The 17,099-nt window shown below is 39.7% G+C and overlaps 2 protein-coding genes across 6 annotated transcripts in view; one reads left to right on the forward strand and one right to left on the reverse strand.

Annotated features, from left to right (window-relative positions):
* Positions 1-17,099, reverse strand: part of LOC126236546 (uncharacterized) — a 127,980-nt gene that overhangs the window by 104,085 nt on the left and 6,796 nt on the right. Inside the window, exon 3 of one of the 4 annotated variants that reach the window (XR_007544938.1) lies at positions 14,614-15,410. The exons of 2 other annotated variants lie outside the window; for them this stretch is intronic. Coding sequence is in view for 1 of the 2 variants with exons in the window: in XM_049945938.1 (XP_049801895.1) it covers positions 15,349-15,410 (62 nt within the window). In the remaining variant the exon portion in view is untranslated. Of the gene's footprint in view, positions 1-14,526; positions 15,411-17,099 lie in introns of those variants that run through there. One more of the 4 variants, XM_049945938.1, reaches the window with a different exon arrangement.
* Positions 1-17,099, forward strand: part of LOC126236542 (uncharacterized) — a 120,050-nt gene that overhangs the window by 88,070 nt on the left and 14,881 nt on the right. The gene's annotated exons all lie outside the window — the stretch shown is intronic.

The raw sequence follows: 17,099 nt of genomic DNA on the forward strand, positions 1-17,099 counted from the left end.
TAGATGTCGTCTTCTGTGGTACTGTGTAGCATATGCACGAGAAACAGCAGCCTTTTGATTGGAAACACTCAGCATCAAAAAACGATGTATATCTTTTGTTCGTTTCATCGGGAAGCTGCCCTACATAAAATTGACAGCAGTAGCCATGGTTGTCCATTATGCAGTCAGTAGACACATACACACAGGTTAATGGATCTCACTCTAATGCCATAGGCAACTATCATTTTATAGGCCATTGTCTTGTGTTGAAATGATGCCCAACTTACAAATTACGAGAGCTGTGGAATGGGAACCATATAATGTAAAAGAAACCTGACGAGGTTTTGAACAACGGCTACATGTGGCTGTAGGTTTGATGTTTCGTCGGACCACTCAGTGAGCTGCATGGTCTGGCACGGTTATGTGGGATGACACACGGTCCTTTTTACATTCCGATGCCCTACATGATATGACAGTGTTGACAGCTCCTCGTTTTCACCCAATATGTGTATTCTAAACGCAACTGATCTTATTTTGACACATAATTTTTCCATTAGGATCTGGTTAAAGATTCGTATCCTGGTATTTATTCGTCACTCTGTAGGAGGAAGTTAGCCAACAAGAGTATGTAATAACAATTACTGAAATTACAAACGGCTAGAAAACAAGAATGTTGCAAAGTTGGAGTTGTTGTTGTTTACGTTACGGTTGGAAGCTCTCCAAGCCTCTTTATGTCTCAAAATGTGACGTTTTAACTGATCCCTTTATCTAGTCAGCTTCAGCCCACAATTTACTTTTCTCCAAAATTCTGTTCAGTGCCTTCTTATTTGTTAGGGCATGTAGCAATCTTATCTTCAGCATTATTCTGTTGCACCTCATTTTAAAGGTTTCTATTACCTGCTTGTCTAAACAGTTTATTGTCCATGTTTCACTTCCATATACGGCTACACTGCGAACAAATACTTTAAGGTAAGATGTCATACACTTTAATTTATATTCGATGTTACCATATTTCTCTCCTTCGAAGACACTTGTCTTGCCATTGCCAGTCTATATTTTACATCCACTCCAACTCGGCTACCATAGACGTCCGCGTTCACTTTCGCCATTTTTATTCGCTGCAATTTTTCTATCTTCTCAATTCATCAAAAGAATGCAGTAACAGAGCGTAGCGTATCCCGTCGTATACAATCTTCTAAAAACAACCAGAAATACAGGCGGGAGACATCGTTGACAACCTCTAATATTTCTGCAGAAGCGTACCTTGCCACTTTCAAGACAAAACTGCAATAAGCAAGCGCGATGGAAACGAATTTAATAGTTCCGCTTTCGCTGAAAGTCCGTAAAGTTAACACACACACTGTCAGCATTAGCGTCGACACAAAGATGGCCGTCGTCATGTGACCAAACCCGCAGATTCCACGTGTGACCGATTCGTAGTATTAAATAATTCTCGTACTAAATCGCACGGAATCATACTGTCTTCACGAAACGTAGTTAAAAAAAAAATAACTAAGTACGTCTTTGTTTACATCTTTCTTTCTACTAATTTTGTTTAAATAATTACATTTTCAGTGCAGATTATAGCGTTAGTTGTTTGCTGCTGAGTGAAGTCCCGCGGCAGCCGTCCGGACGAAAGCGAACGCCCTTTGGAAGCGGGTAGCGGCCGAACCTCCTCTGACGCCTCGCGGATACTGGAACACTGGCGCAAAAAATGTTAACGGTGTCTCCGCGGCCGCGATCCCCTACTTTTCTCAAGTCGCAATACAGCCATTCACGCACCCTCCTAACGTTAACTCTACACTAAAAAATGTTACTGCATATATTGTTAATAAACTTCCTATGTTCAAGAAAACCTGTGACTGGTGTAACCTAATGGACTTTAATGCAAGGCGATCATTTATCCTGGGCCTCTTCCCAAGGCACAATGTGGATGAAGGGACTCGATGTGCTAAATCGGTGGGGCACACAAGATTGTACAATGTCTGACCTACCTGGTATCAGATCCATCCAAACCGAAGGAGCACACCACAGCAGCCTTGTAACCTTACCTTAGTTAGGCCCACTGTAAGAAATACTATTCCTAAAATTTTATTTTCGTTGGACAGGTCTGATGGAGCAGTTTTGAAATCTTTAACCGTTTTTCTTTTACTTATTTTTAGTGTTGACATTGCCTTTCAACGGCAGTATTTTTTTTACATGAATTTACTTCGAAACTCCATGGAAGCAAATTGGGACTGGCCAAGTGGCAGCCATCGTTACTTTTGAAAAAACTTGTTACGTTAATCATGATTTAGCAAGCAAAGCAAATTTAAATTTATAGCAAAATTAATGTTATTCAGTGGAGTGTAGTTTATTTCTTTGAATAAAGCGACCACATTTAAAGATGGTGTTACAAACCAAAGCAATTACTTCGAATGAAAGTCTCCCTCTCTCTATTATGAAGCAGTTCGTATTAATAATGAATTTACTTATTGCACCTTTTACTCAATTATTAAACAAACACGCAATTTAACTTTCAAACTCTCATTACACAACATGCATGAGCAGGAATCAGGACTGGTGATGGCTTGTGGCAGGAATTTTTGGAGAATAAGTTTGCACATCTTCAATTTTTGCATTTCAAAGTAAGTAGAGTGTAGCCCCTTACACGTTTTGAGATCAAACAAACAAGTCTATAAAAGTAATGCTTGCCCTGAGTTGTGTGCTGGAGGGCTCATAGTACTGTTGGTACAACCATTTCGGTCGGCTCTTCACGTCCCCTGTGATCGAATTCCTTATTGATAGCCACGTCACAAGCAGGAGCCATCTTTACTCGTCGGAGCGTCGGCCGAAATTCATCATAAAATTATTCCAATAATCTTGGTTTCCGAATTGATACATACTGGAGACGACTTTGGGTCATAAAAGCCGTGCCGTCCGAATATTTGGTTGCACTTTTTTCACAACTTTAGCACCAAATAAGCGTCACCTTAGAGGACCTATCACAGCCCGATACAAATGCTGTGAAGGCTCCCACGTAATTGCCTTTCTTTCCACCGTCTTTTCACTTGGCGCTCCTCTCGCCAAGGCCACCTCAACTTCTGGTCACGTAAAACCCTTTGTACTACCGCTCATGTTATTCTGTACATTTGATTAACATATTAACCGCGAAAATTAGCCCTGAGGTGGTTACAGTCATTACAATTTTTTCATTGAATGGCAATAACATTATCCTTATCGTTAATTTACAATTGGGTATGAAGTAATTCGTTTATGTCAAAGAGTTTTGCATACAAACATAACCATTTTACACATTCATTTGCTCACTCCCATTACATCTCTCTATAGCACCTAATATCGATCTTTCAACATACCAGTACCCTAAAGCAAAGTTAAAAAATATAGAAAAATTTATTTACTTTTTAACGGTGGCTTCACATATGCCGCACATTTCGTTAAATCTTCCTGAAGGGATGAGCTTAACGAAATGTTTCTTCAGTAAAACTCTATTCCTCTATGATCAAAATTATTGCTATACCTCCCAGCAAGATAACACCTTACCAAGCGAAAAATACAAACCTAAGTTGCATCAAAATTTACATGACTACTATTCCTTCACCATCTCCTCCTCTTATTTTTGCATATTTGGTCCTCTCTTTGGTAAAATACACATTACTCATTACTTGCTTGTGTTCAAATTATAGATTTTTCTAAGTTACTCTTATAACTTCCAATAAAATTGGCCCAAAACATCAACACGTGCAGTAACTTTTCGTTTAGCTTTTGTTTTTAGTTACACTTGTAATTCCGACCTTCGAATGAAGTAGGCGATAGCTTATATTTAAAGAAACTTATTCCAGAATGTTAGGTGAGTTTAATGCACCTTTCCAAAAGTGTTGATGAAAGAAAGGTGGTGTTTTAGTTCACAGTCTTCGAATGCATCAGCCAATCACATCGAGAGACTGCAATTTTTTGCCATACTTACCGCAAAAAGGCACTATCAGCTGTTGGTACCTCACACCAGTAATTATGTCATATACATAATGCTGCAGCGTCCATTGCTCCGAGGAAAGGATCTTGGACGCAGGTATGATGTAGGTGTGATATCACAAGACGTGGGATATTTCTAATCTAGGATTTTCCATTTGACTTCGGACAGTCGGACGGAATGCTCTTGTTGCACGGCAAAGCAACCCACCACACTGCCAATCGGACTAAGCCTGATCTTCAACAATTCGGTTGAGAAACACTGCAACATGCTCCGTTCAGCCAGAACCTTTCTCTGCGTGATTTTCACACCTTTGGTGACCTGAAGAAAGACTTATATGGACGTCCGTTTCTGCCGGTCAAGGAAGTACAGTTGCGAATGCGCTTGTGAATCCGTCACCGGCCGACCACATTTTACGAAACAGGAGCTGTCACAATGGTATAAACATCGTAATACGTGTGGTGACTCCTTTTGACTGGAACCATTCCAAGATACCCTTGTTATAACAACATGTACGCAAGACACATTTCATTAAGTAACATAAAAGTACAACTTCACTAAGTATTTACAGCTCATTACAGATTATTCTAAGTGTCTTCCACAACATGGCAACTGGTTAATAATGCATATCTACACACACAATTCTACGTATACATACACTTGTACCAAGTACACATGTGCTTCGTACTAAATGTAATTGGTCGAGTTACGTGGACTTTTATCTACAAAACGTGGAATCTAAATTCATACATAAATCATTATCTGGACATCAGCATTGAAAACCATTTTAGATGCTGCTCATTAAATAGTGGTGTGTTTATGGCCTTTAATTTTGTTTATCCAGGATATACTAGCAAGTAAGCACCAACATTTAGAACAACGCCTATTTCAAATGGACCAGTATATAACGTTTGCCTGTTGTTGTCTTTTCTATTCACGAGAGAGAATTTTGTGTGATTACTGATGAGGTCTCTACCTCCTACATTTAATCCTTGCATCTCCATACTTTTTTGTATTCTCCAGTGACAGTTGGTCTGTCAACTTACTATGTGACTTTTAATGTGTTTGGTGAATGGAGGGCAGGATGTTGCTGTCGGGTAGTAAGCTGAGCAGAATGTCTCTTTCATTTCAAATGTTTAACAGCAATTAAGTCAACCTATCAATACACGTGATTCCTGGCTTCTGGAGCCAGCGACAGTGCAACTGTGTAATAGCTTTCAGTAGTGTCAATTAGACATGGCAAACAGTTTGCTATCGAATAGAGCTCTGTATGAATAAAGTGGCCTACTCTAATTGACACACTCCTTATAGCAACACTGCATATCTGGCAGGTAGAAATATTTCGAACAACGTAGAATGATAAAGTTCTATGTACTGCAACGATTGAAACAAGTTATTCTAATTTTATAATGTACTTTAAAAGAAAAACACATTCCATGAAACACTGGTAACCGGTAACGTAAATAAAATATGTGATGGACAATGCACTTGGAGCTGTAAATCTAATTTTCTGTGACTTAAAAATTCGCCAACTGGCAAATACTGCCACACTCGCAACCACACACAATACAAGACAAAACCAGTTGATAATTAACACAAATATCCACTGATCGAAAACTTGACTAACAGACATTGTTAGATTACACACAGCGAATCTATCATGTCACCAGAAATAAAAATTGGTGCTGACAACATCATCGGCACAACCGTTGCGCAGGAATTCTAATTCCTGATTAAACACGTAAAACTTCAGAATTATTTCTTGGTACAGACAGCAGAGAAACAATTCCGGCTAATACCATGTGTGACAGTCGATATCTTCAGCAAGCAAAGTGTGTCATTGTTGCAGAGGGCAGGGTGCCCCTCACAAGGCATTGCCACACTGAGCTAAGCCGTAAGCAAGAAGTGTAGAGGACGCATTGTGATTGCAAACAATAGGTTGATATGTGTGCCATTCAGAATTGAGTAGTAACATGTGACATCTCAGTTTAGCGGTTGATGGCATCTTAGCATTCGTGGGGAGAGCGAAGGGAGGGAAAACCGACAATAACTGAGACTCCACAGTGAGGACAGGTCTAGCTACAGGTCTAGCTTAAATACCTTCCATTTCAGAAACAATACTGCATGAATCTGATTCTGACAACATGACAGTCTTGCTAGTTACAGCGTAAACTATTTCTGCAACTCGCTATGTGCTCCTGCTGCCAGAGTGAAGACTGTTTCCAAGACATCTGCCAGCTGGTTGTGATGGAACACAGCCACTGTAAACTACTGATGCTGTTTGGTTACACCAGAGATTGACAGAAGACGCCGTGAAGCCGGCCATATCGAGAGACTACAAGCTAGTGACTTTAATCCGTTCGGAGAGGTACTTGAGTACCACCCACCTGGCTCTACAAGCTACAGCCACTATAGCTGAATATTGTATGCTATGTTGGGTGTCTGGGGCTTCAGCCTTCATGACAATCGCCATCCTCGCTACACTTTTGTTACATGTCACTCCATCAGGTCTGTGCCTGCGTCAAATCGCTGTTGAGTCCCGACACAACAACCACAGCCGCCAGAGTTCTCCATTCACAGTCTTTGTTATGCATCGGCGTGCGAAATGGCGCTCCTGCTACAGAGCAAATGCTGCGCTGTGATGCAACTAATGCATATTACATGTTTGCAACAGAGGGTTCTTAACTTACCGCAAAATACTGCTAAGTAGATAGCAATTGCTGTTAACAGTAACTTTGGTGTTAGCAATCAGGCACTGAGATATTTATCCTCTGAGGGTGTTACCCCTGATATTAAAAGTATGGAAGTTAAGTGTGCGATTAGATCCACTCTTCCTATAAAGGCGTTATTGTAAGCCATTAATTCTTAAATAAAACCTTTAATTTAGATGTAGACAGTGTTCAGCGTACGAACTATATTTGCCACCACCAAACAGATTGCGATATGGTGCCTATTCCATAATATTCAGTTAAAACTGAACACGGCACATATACTGCCTAAACAAATGTATGTCATGAATAATAACCAAATCTGACAGGTAGACAGAAAGTTCCACCATGACTGCAACAGACAAATCATTTGCAGCCAGGCAAATGGCAACAACAAATTTTCCTCACACAGGTGTGCAATCAGTTTCTTAAGAATAATCACTACAGATGATATCAAATAACATCGAGTCACTTATCCAACGTACATAAAACACAATCCAAATAGCCTCACGTCCCTCTGACTTACTGGAAGATTGCCTCAATGTCGAACGAATCAGTGTAGGGGGAATATGAAGAGGAATGTGGCATCAGTGGAAATCTGGGTTGAGGCAGGGGGAAATGCTAGGTTAGTACCAGCAGTTGTGCAAAGGCGTGTTGAAGCGAGCAGGAGACGTAGGTCAGACTTCCGTCTTTGGTACAAAAATGCGCAGAAAAGTGTAAGGTACAAATTAGACAGTTGTAACTAAATGTCACTGCAGAGCAAGATTAGATTAGATTAGATTAATACTAGTTCCATGGATCATGAATACGATATTTCGTAATGATGTGGAACGAGTCAAATTTTCCAATACATGACATAATTAAGTTAATTTAACAACATACTTAAGTTCATATAACAACTTTTTCATTTTTTGTGTTTTTTTATTTTTATTTTTTTATTTTTTTAATATTTTTTTGTTTTTTTTCTTGTTTTTTTTAAAATTTATATCTAAAAATTCGTCTATGGAGTAGAAGGAGTTGTCATTCAGAAATTCTTTTAATTTCTTCTTAAATACTTGTTAGTTATCTGTCAGACTTTTGATACTATTTGGTAAGTGACCAAAGACTTTAGTGCCAGTATAATTCACCCCTTTCTGTGCCAAAGTTAGATTTAATCTTGAATAGTGAAGATCATCCTTTCTCCTAGTATTGTAGTTATGCACACTGCTATTACTTTTGAATTGGCTTTGGTTGTTAATAACAAATTTCATAAGAGAGTATATATACTGAGAAGATACTGTGAATATCCCCAGATCCTTAAATAAATTTCTGCAGGATGATCTTCGGTGGACTCCAGCTATTATTCTGATTACACGCTTTTGTGCAATACATACTTTATTCCTCAGTGATGAATTACCCCAAAATATGACGCAATATGAAAGCAACGAGTGAAATAGGCGTAGTAAGCTAATTTACTAAGATGTTTATCACCAAAATTTGCAATGACCCTTATTGCATAAGTAGCTGAACTCAAACGTTTCAGCAGATCATCAATGAGTTTCTTCCAATTTAATCTCTCATCAATGGCCACACCAAAAAATTTGGAATATTCTACCTAAGCTATATGCTTCTGATTAAGGTCTATATATATTAATGGCGTCATACCATTCACTGTACGGAACTGTATGTACTGTGTCTTATCAAAATTCAGTGAGAGTCCGTTTACAAAGAACCACTTAGTAATTTTCTGAAAGACAGTATTGACAATTTCATCAGTTAATTCCTGTTTGTCAGGTGTGATTACTATACTTGTATCATCAGCAAAGAGAACTAACTTTGCCTCTTCATGAATATAGAATGGCAAGTCATTAATATATTAAGAACAACAAAGGACCCAAGACTGACCCTTGTGGAACCCCATTCTTGATAGTTCCCCAGTTTGAGGAATGTGCTGATCTTTGCATATTATGAGAACTACTTATTTCAACTTTCTACACTCTTCCAGTTAGGTACAAATTAAACCATTTGTGCACTGTCCCACTCATGCCACAATACTTGAGCTTGTCTAGCAGAATTTCATGATTTACACAATCAAAAGCCTTTGAGAGATCACAAAAAATCCCAATGGGTGGTGTTCGGTTATTCAGATCATTCAAAATTTGATTGGTGAAAGCATATATGGCATTTTCTGTTGAAAAACCTTTCTGGAAAGCAAACTGACATTTTGTTAGTACTTCATTGTTACAGTTATGTGAAGCTACTCTTGAATACATTACTTTCTCAAAAATTTTGGATGAAGCTGTTAGAATGGAGATTTGGACGGTAATTGTTGACATCAGATCTATCCTCCTTTTTATGCAAAGGTATAACAATAGCATATTTCAGTCTATCAGGGAAAATGCCCTGTTCCAGAGAGCTACTACACAGGTGGCTATGAATCTTACTTATCTGTTGAGAACAAGTTTTTAGTATTTTGCTGGAAATGCCATCAATTCCATGTGACTTTTTGCTTTTAAGCAAGTTTATTATTTTCCTAATTTCAGAGGGAGAAGTGGGTGAGATTTCAATTTTATCAAATTGCATAGGTATGGCCTCTTCCATTAACAGCCTAGCATCTTCTAGTGAACACCTGGATCCTACAATATCCACAACATTTAGAAAATGATTATTAAGAATATTTTCAACTTCTGACTTTTTGTTCGTAAAGTTTTCATTCAATTTGATGGTAATACTGTCTTCCTGTGCTCTTGGTTGACCTGTTTCTCTTTTAATAATATTCCAAATTGTTTTAATTTTATTATCAGAGTTGCTGATTTCAGACATGATACACATACTTCTGGATTTTTTAATAACTTTTCTTAATATAACACAGTAGTTTTTATAATGTTTGATAGTTTCTGGGTCACTACTCTTTCTTGCTGTCAGATACATTTCCCTTTTCCGGTTACAAGATATTTTTATACCCTTAGTAAGCCATGGTTTCTTACAAGGTTTCTTACGAGTATATTTAATTATTTTCTTGGGGAAGCAGTTTTCAAATGCATTTACAAAAAGTCATGAAATAAATTATATTTTAAATTGGCATCAGATTCACGGTACACCTCATCCCAGTCTAACTGCTGTAGGCTTTCCCTGAAATTTGCTATTGTTAAATTGTTGACTGAACGTACTACTTTAGGGACTGTTTAGTATTGCTGAATGGAGCTATGTCATATATTGTAACTAGCTGTGCACCATGATCAGAAAGACCATTCTCAACAGGCTGAGCATTTATCTGGTTAAACTTATCTTGGTCTATAAAGAAGTTATCTATCAGTGAGCTACTATCCTTTACCACCCGAATAGAAAATCAATAACGGGTGTCAAGTGGGATGAGACGTGAAACGGAATGTGGACTGCAGTGTAACGCATGCTATGGTAATGCGTGGAGCTGTACAAAGCCTCTGTACGCAGGGGGTTGCCGTAGTAAGCACATTTACCTACTAAGCAGGAATCCTGCTTTCTGCTCTTGGCCTTGCAACAGATTCTCATTTTTGACTTCGGTCTATCAATATATGATTGAAACTTATAAACTATCCTGGCACCACATAGTTTCATATGATCTATATGTAGACTTCTTCATTTGAGGTCTGGGCATCGTGGGGAGAAGTTCAGTATTGCCATAAACAAAACGTTATAAACTAATTATTCTGAAGCAATAGGGTTTGGAAGTAGTAACTACATTATTACAAACTGACTAATAATTTATTAAATGGTTTAAATGGCTCTGAGCACTATGGGACTCAACTGCTGAGGTCATTAGTCCCCTAGAACTTAGAACTAGTTAAACCTAACTAACCTAAGGACATCACAAACATCTCTCACGAATATGGCCTGGCTGCTAAGGCTTTCTACAACGATGGCGGCCAGTTATTTTCCCGTGGGCGCTGTACGTGGGGTTCACAATTTGTGCTTGAGGGAGCTGCCAGCCACGTCCCAGGCTACCTATGCACATACACGCAGGTTAATGTATCGCGGTTACCCCTTATAGCGGTCACGAGAGTAGGAGCGTTACTTCTGCAACGCTGGCTGGCTGGACGCCAATGCAGCAGGTTCCACCGCTGGTATTGGTGCTGATCCATGGATGGACGCCACGTGGCGCCATCACTGCGATCAGTAGGAGGGCTGCTGTTTAACTTCTATGGATTAAAGTCAACGAAACACTTGCCGGCTTTTCTCCGCATTCTTAGGCGTAAGTCACCCCTCTCTACCAAACCATACCTCTGTGTCGTTCCGACTTATTACAACCCCTGAGCCCTACAGGGCGGTTGTGAAATGTCACGTTCACATGCAGGTTGTGTTCCATTCAGTAATAATTGTTGTGAGTTGAAAATAACTTCACGAGTGAAGCTATATTCGTCAGTCCATCCCACGTTACTTTTAAAATGGCCAATATTTTCCACTTGGTGCTGAATCCATTCAAATAACTATTCTCTTCCATTTCGGTGTTCTTGCCACTGGTGCTGAATTAGCGTGCTGTGATACAGAAACTGGTCATTGTGCATCACTTCAAATAGCAGTTTGTCACATATCTGGAACTGCTTTTGGTGATGTAGTTGAATGATTTCAAGAACTGCGTTATCTGTTTGTGGAATAGGTTTTGTCCTTGGGCGCCTTCTGTGCGTTGCTTGTATACGAAGGTTACCCGTTTCCCAGAAGGCTGTGTTTCAGATGACGAAAACCATTCTCATCAAGATGGCGTCTTCTGTGGTACTATTTAGCATATGCTCGTGCAACACTAGCCTTTTGATCGGAAACACTCAGCATCAAAAACATATTAAGATATTTATCTTTTGTGCGTTTCATCGGGAAGCTGTCCTACACAAAGTTGACAGGAATAGCCATGGTTGTCCACTCTGCAGTCAGTAGACACATACACCCAGGTTAATGGTTCCCACTATCATGCCATAGGCCACTATCATTTTATAGGTCATTGTCCTGTGTTGAAATGATGCACAACTTATAAACTACGAGAGCTAGGGAACGGGAATCAAAAAAATGTAAAAGAAACCTGACGAAGATTTGAACAACGGCTCTATGGGCGTCTTAGGTTTGATGTTTCATCGGACCACTCAGTGACCTGCTACACCCGGCACGGTTATGTGGGATGACACAGTCCTCTTTACATTCCAATGCCCTACACGATGTGACATTGTTTATATCTCCTCGTTTTCACCAGTTATGTGTTTTCTAAACGCACTCAGTCTTATTTAGAGAGATAAATTTTTGATTGGAATCTGGTTAAAGATTCGCATGCTGGCATTTATTTGCCACCCTGTATATTGATTAAGAACGTTAGCCAACAAGACTATGTAATAACAATTACTGAAATCGCAAACGGCTACAAAACAAGTGTGTTGCTCGGTGGGAGTTGTTGTTGTCTAAGTCACTCTTTGAAGGAGTTATCCAATATTATTTATGTCCCAGAAGGTGTCGTTTTAACCGATCCCTTTATCTAGTCAGGTTCAGGTCACAATTTTCTTTTCTCCCAAGTTCTGTTCAGTGCCTTCTAATTAGTTACGTGATGTAGCAGACTAATGTTGTAGTTAGCCTCAGCAGCCAGGGCATATTCGTGAATAACCGCAGACTGCTCTTCACCCGGGGGGTCGTGCAATTTAATCAATCGTTATTCACTTACCTTCATGCTACACCCCTGACGTATTTCCTCTGGAGGAAACAAGTAGAGCGCTCTTTAACAGTTATAACGTCAGGATCCCTCAACCCTCTTCGGTCACTACATACAGTTCATTAGCTGCACTTCTATCTGCAATGTATCGGTTATTCACAGCATGTCAGTTCCCAGTGCTGCCCTGATTTCATTACACTTGTATACCGTGCCCGCCGTGCCTTGCATTCACTCGTATGTGCGGCGTCGTAAACCTGCGTCCTCGAATCGTTTGCTATATATCAACGTCACCCGCGAAGTAATATGATGTGACATTCGGCAGCCATAGGTGCGAGAAATTTAGAAGAATTCTGAAAATACCACCCAGTACATGGCTTGTGTTCGTGGCGCAGCAACATAAATCTACTGGCTAGAATCATTAAAGAAGTGCTTTCGACCCCTTACCTATTACTGGACAATTTGCATATGCCCTTACATCGTTCGTTCCTTTGGAATACATTACATGATGCGTTTCAAAAGTTTCTCTTCGTATTCCGTAACACTTTATGTTTCGGAACGATGGTACAGTGCAACACATTGGAATAGAAGAATCTCCAAGGAAATGGATCAATCATGGATTTTCGATGTTGTCGACTCTACAATCTCCCGACATTAATCCACTGGAGCCTAATTTGGTGTGTGAGTGTAGGGGGGAGGGAAACTGGACAAAAGTTGAAGCAGACGTGTTGTGTAGGTTCCAGCAACGTATGATGCGGTTAGTTGCGAAATTTGCAAATGCAAGGTAGTTGAACGCCTTTCCGAAAGTGAAATTTATTCGTGTGTCTACGTACCAGCACTGTGAAGATAAGCTTGAACGATGGACGTCTAGAATGGAATTATAATGTGTAACGTAATGTGCAATTTAGTGTCCCCTACGTAATGCGTCTTTTGTACCTCATTGGATACCGACGATGTTATTGCGTGCACTATTATTTTCAACTGGTTTTAATTAACTCATGGACAGAGTAAAACAGACGTTTTATATGTAAGAAGTTTATGTTATGTCTTAATGTTTAAATAAAGACAGATAGAAAAAGATAACATACCACAATTGGAGGTTTCAACTGGATACTGTTTGATGCTTTAACTGAAAAAGAATGTTTGGAGCAAATTCAACTTGAACATCTGAGTCTCCGATTCCCATGGCATTTTCTCGTCTCACCGAGCTAATGGGAGAGCTCCACCTCAGCCCAGAATTAGTGCTACTTGTTCTTAGCTCCGCTGCATGAAGTAACAGCATGACCAGAGCCTCATTTTCTGAAAAGCATTTTTGTTAACCAGCGAGTGGGACTAAGGTTAGGTAGATTCACTTTTGTCTTGAACTGGGATGAGAAATCAAATGTCTACCGTGACGTGCGGCATTATTTCTTAATCGTGTGCACTGTTGTCTATTCCTATCAAGCAAATTATGTGTTTTGTGGCCATTTGCAATTTACATATAATTTTAGTGCTGAGCAGAATAAATTTATGATTAATGTATGGTTTCCTTAATCTAACTGATAACGATTTTCTTACCTGTCTCGATTTATCTTTCTGTTTATTGGTATAACACTATTTAGTAGCATTCGTTTTGCATCATACTTTTTTTTGGATATCTGATGTTACCCAAGAAAAAATGAAAGAAAGTATTGATAAGACGGGATGTATGCCTCCGAGTTTTTCATTGTGTTTACAATGCAGGTTACCCTAATACGCGACGTGCATATTACTCGGTCGACTTTCACGATTCCATAACGCAATTGCTACCCTCTGCCGATCGAGGGCTACGTACTGTAGCGTGTGACATGGCCGTGTGTTACGTAACTGTAACAGAGCTCGAGATACTGCCTGTTGTATTTCTTCAAGAAACTGAAAAGACGAATCGAAGAGTTCTTGCACAGATGGAGCTACCTTTCCTTGATCATGACAACGACACAGCATGTACATGCGACATGTGTAGCAACCCGACACCTTGTATACGAGGTAAGAGATCATCTTCCATACACCCCAACTATACCCCATCCGCCCGTCATCTTTTTCCAAAACTCGATGAAAACTTTTTAGAGGGTTTCACTTTGATAGTGATGAAGCGGAGCAAGTAGAAGTAATGTTATGGCCCCTTCAACAACGTCCAACATTCTACAGTGAGGGTATCAAGAAACTGTTCTCTCGTTTGGATAAACATAGTGACAGGAAGAATGAGAATGTAGAGTGTTAATAAAGTTTATTTTATTTAAAAAGCTTTATAAGTTTTCACATATAAAGATTCAGAGGCATTACTTTTCGGCACATACCTTTACTTACGCTTCAATCGACAAGATCTAGTAATTGAGACGGTACACGGTCACTTTTACTACTTCGATAATGCGAATACGCATCTTGGCGCGATATTTCAAATAGCTTGCAATAAATTTATATAGAACAGTGAGATATGACACTATTTCTTCTGGATTACAAATTTTTCACTTATTTCCCAAGCCACGTAAGGCCCAGCCGTGGCGTCAGTCGTGAGTCTTTGCTGTGGCCGCCGGTGTCCTCGTGGCAGGCAGTGTGTTGAGGTTGGAAGTGGACATTGGGAATATAGGAGGTCAGCGTGGATAACGGATGAAATGCATTTGATGTTATTAATAACAAGCCGTAGTTTGTCCGTATTTACGTGAACCTGTAGGTAGAGAAATATCTTCTACCGTTTAATATAACAGTTGACGTCATGAAACTACACTTTTCTTGCGTCGGCATACAACTGTTATAGAAACAACAGAAACATAAAAAGAATACAAATGCAAAGTTTTTAGTACTAATCTTTACAGTAATGATATTTACTGCATGTCGTGAAGTAATCAGAAACTGACACACAATAGGATGTGTAGATTCGACCGGTTACTTTTAAGTATAAGAGTCAAGTTCTGACACTCTTCCAGTTTCTTGGCTCCTCTGGAAACAGCAGATGTCTTCAGTCAGCAGTCCAGCTATTTATTCTCCACTCCGTCGCAGACGATTCAATCTGAGCCAACTGATTTGCAATACTCCTAGTTCCTGGGACAATCTGACAGGTATGGTTTGCATTGACTCTTTGGTTTCACCACGTAAACTGCAATGGAGAGGAATATGCTTTATTAAAGATAGGAAGTACAAAAGTAACATAGCAGTTTAATTTTACTAGTGATAAGACAACGGTAAGTCTTCACCTTTTTTACATAGCACGAATTTCACTGTCAGCATTGTGGCAAGATTATGTCACGGTCGTGTATCAGAGATAATGTGGGGTCACACAGTGTGCTATGTTACAGGGTTCCTATTCTTCACTGGTACTATAGCAGACCGTTGGAAGATTGGCGACGCGAATAAACCTGACTTATAGCTTATTTCGAAAGTTTAAGGATGTCACTAGAACCACGTTCCTCTAGGAGGGTAATGCTCCTGACGTGCGAAGCATTCAGTGAGCAACGCATGTATCCTGTGACGAGGTAAATGACGATAACCTGAGGGACCTCGGTTTCGTTTGCTGGGAACTGATCTGGCGATCTCTGAGTTTGTGTTTAGGGAATGGTCAGCACCGCCGGTCCCCAGTAACCGTAAAACTTTGTCGTACGTGAGACCATCTTAACAGTAGAACGATCCAACGTGACGGGATGAAATGCGTTTACTCTGTCCTTCCTGTACAGGTCAGGAACGGTATTCCGCCGTCCAAACGTTCGCCCAACCCATAACGAACACCCTTTTGTTGCAAAAAGAAATAGAAAAGTCAGTCATCTTGACAGTGATGACAGTACTGACAACAAAATTTACACTCTTGACAGTTTAATTAACAACAGTGTTATGTAAATACTAATGCTTATCATAAAGAAAGGACTGAATGAAAGAATACCATATGATACGAAACAGTAAGAATTCAAGAAATTATTATTTACGAAGGTTAAACACCAGACCATCAATTGACCAAAGATAACATTTTTCCTAGAAGAGGGTTGTAGCCCCATCGAGCTGTACGATTGCGGTGACTACAATGTAACTCGGCAATGGAGATGTTAACTTCATTTCTCTCTTGTACTCTTGCAATAGTAGTACGCATGTTAAGCGCTGCTAGGTTATTTTAAAGACGATCTGAAGTTTAAAAGTTTTACGGTTGGAATTATTAGTCAGAAGTGGGACTGAAGTAAAATCATCTTTACCGTTTAGACAGACAACGGGATAGTTGATTGCTGATTTGTGATGGGACTTAGCCTTCGTGATACTTAATAGTCACCAGCATCAAAGGACACAGATAGAGACTCATCGCTGACATAAATTCAATTATTAGACTTGAATAGACAACAGATAAACGCAATCACAAAGAATTTACAATTTCGCCGTACTGTCAGAAGCTATCGTCAAAGTCAGAACTGCGGATGCTAAACGACGCAATCACCCTGTAGAAACACTGAATGAATTAGGTACCTTTCTCCATCACTCAGAATGCCAAGTTTGGAGAGCGCAAGATCACCGAAATGTTATTTGTTTTGAGAGACACCAAACGTTTCTAGTGGTGAGACCTTCAGTTTTCCCCAACTCTAGAAGATTCACATTTTATTAGAGTTTGAAGAATTATTCTCTTTGAATTGCGCCCATGTTACTCTGCACGATCCCTGTGAAGTTACGGGCTTCAGCTTTGTGTGAGATGCGAGGCCACCTTCTGTTTATTAATCGTCCGCAATATTATTGCACGTGGGGCTGGAGAATTTCGGTCGGCTCATCGTGAGTTTTAATCGTGATATTTTGCTAGGACACGATGAGCAATTTC

The sequence above is a fragment of the Schistocerca nitens genome, chromosome 2 (genome assembly GCF_023898315.1).
Source record: "Schistocerca nitens isolate TAMUIC-IGC-003100 chromosome 2, iqSchNite1.1, whole genome shotgun sequence".
In the NCBI taxonomy this organism is placed as follows: Eukaryota; Metazoa; Arthropoda; class Insecta; order Orthoptera; family Acrididae; genus Schistocerca; species Schistocerca nitens.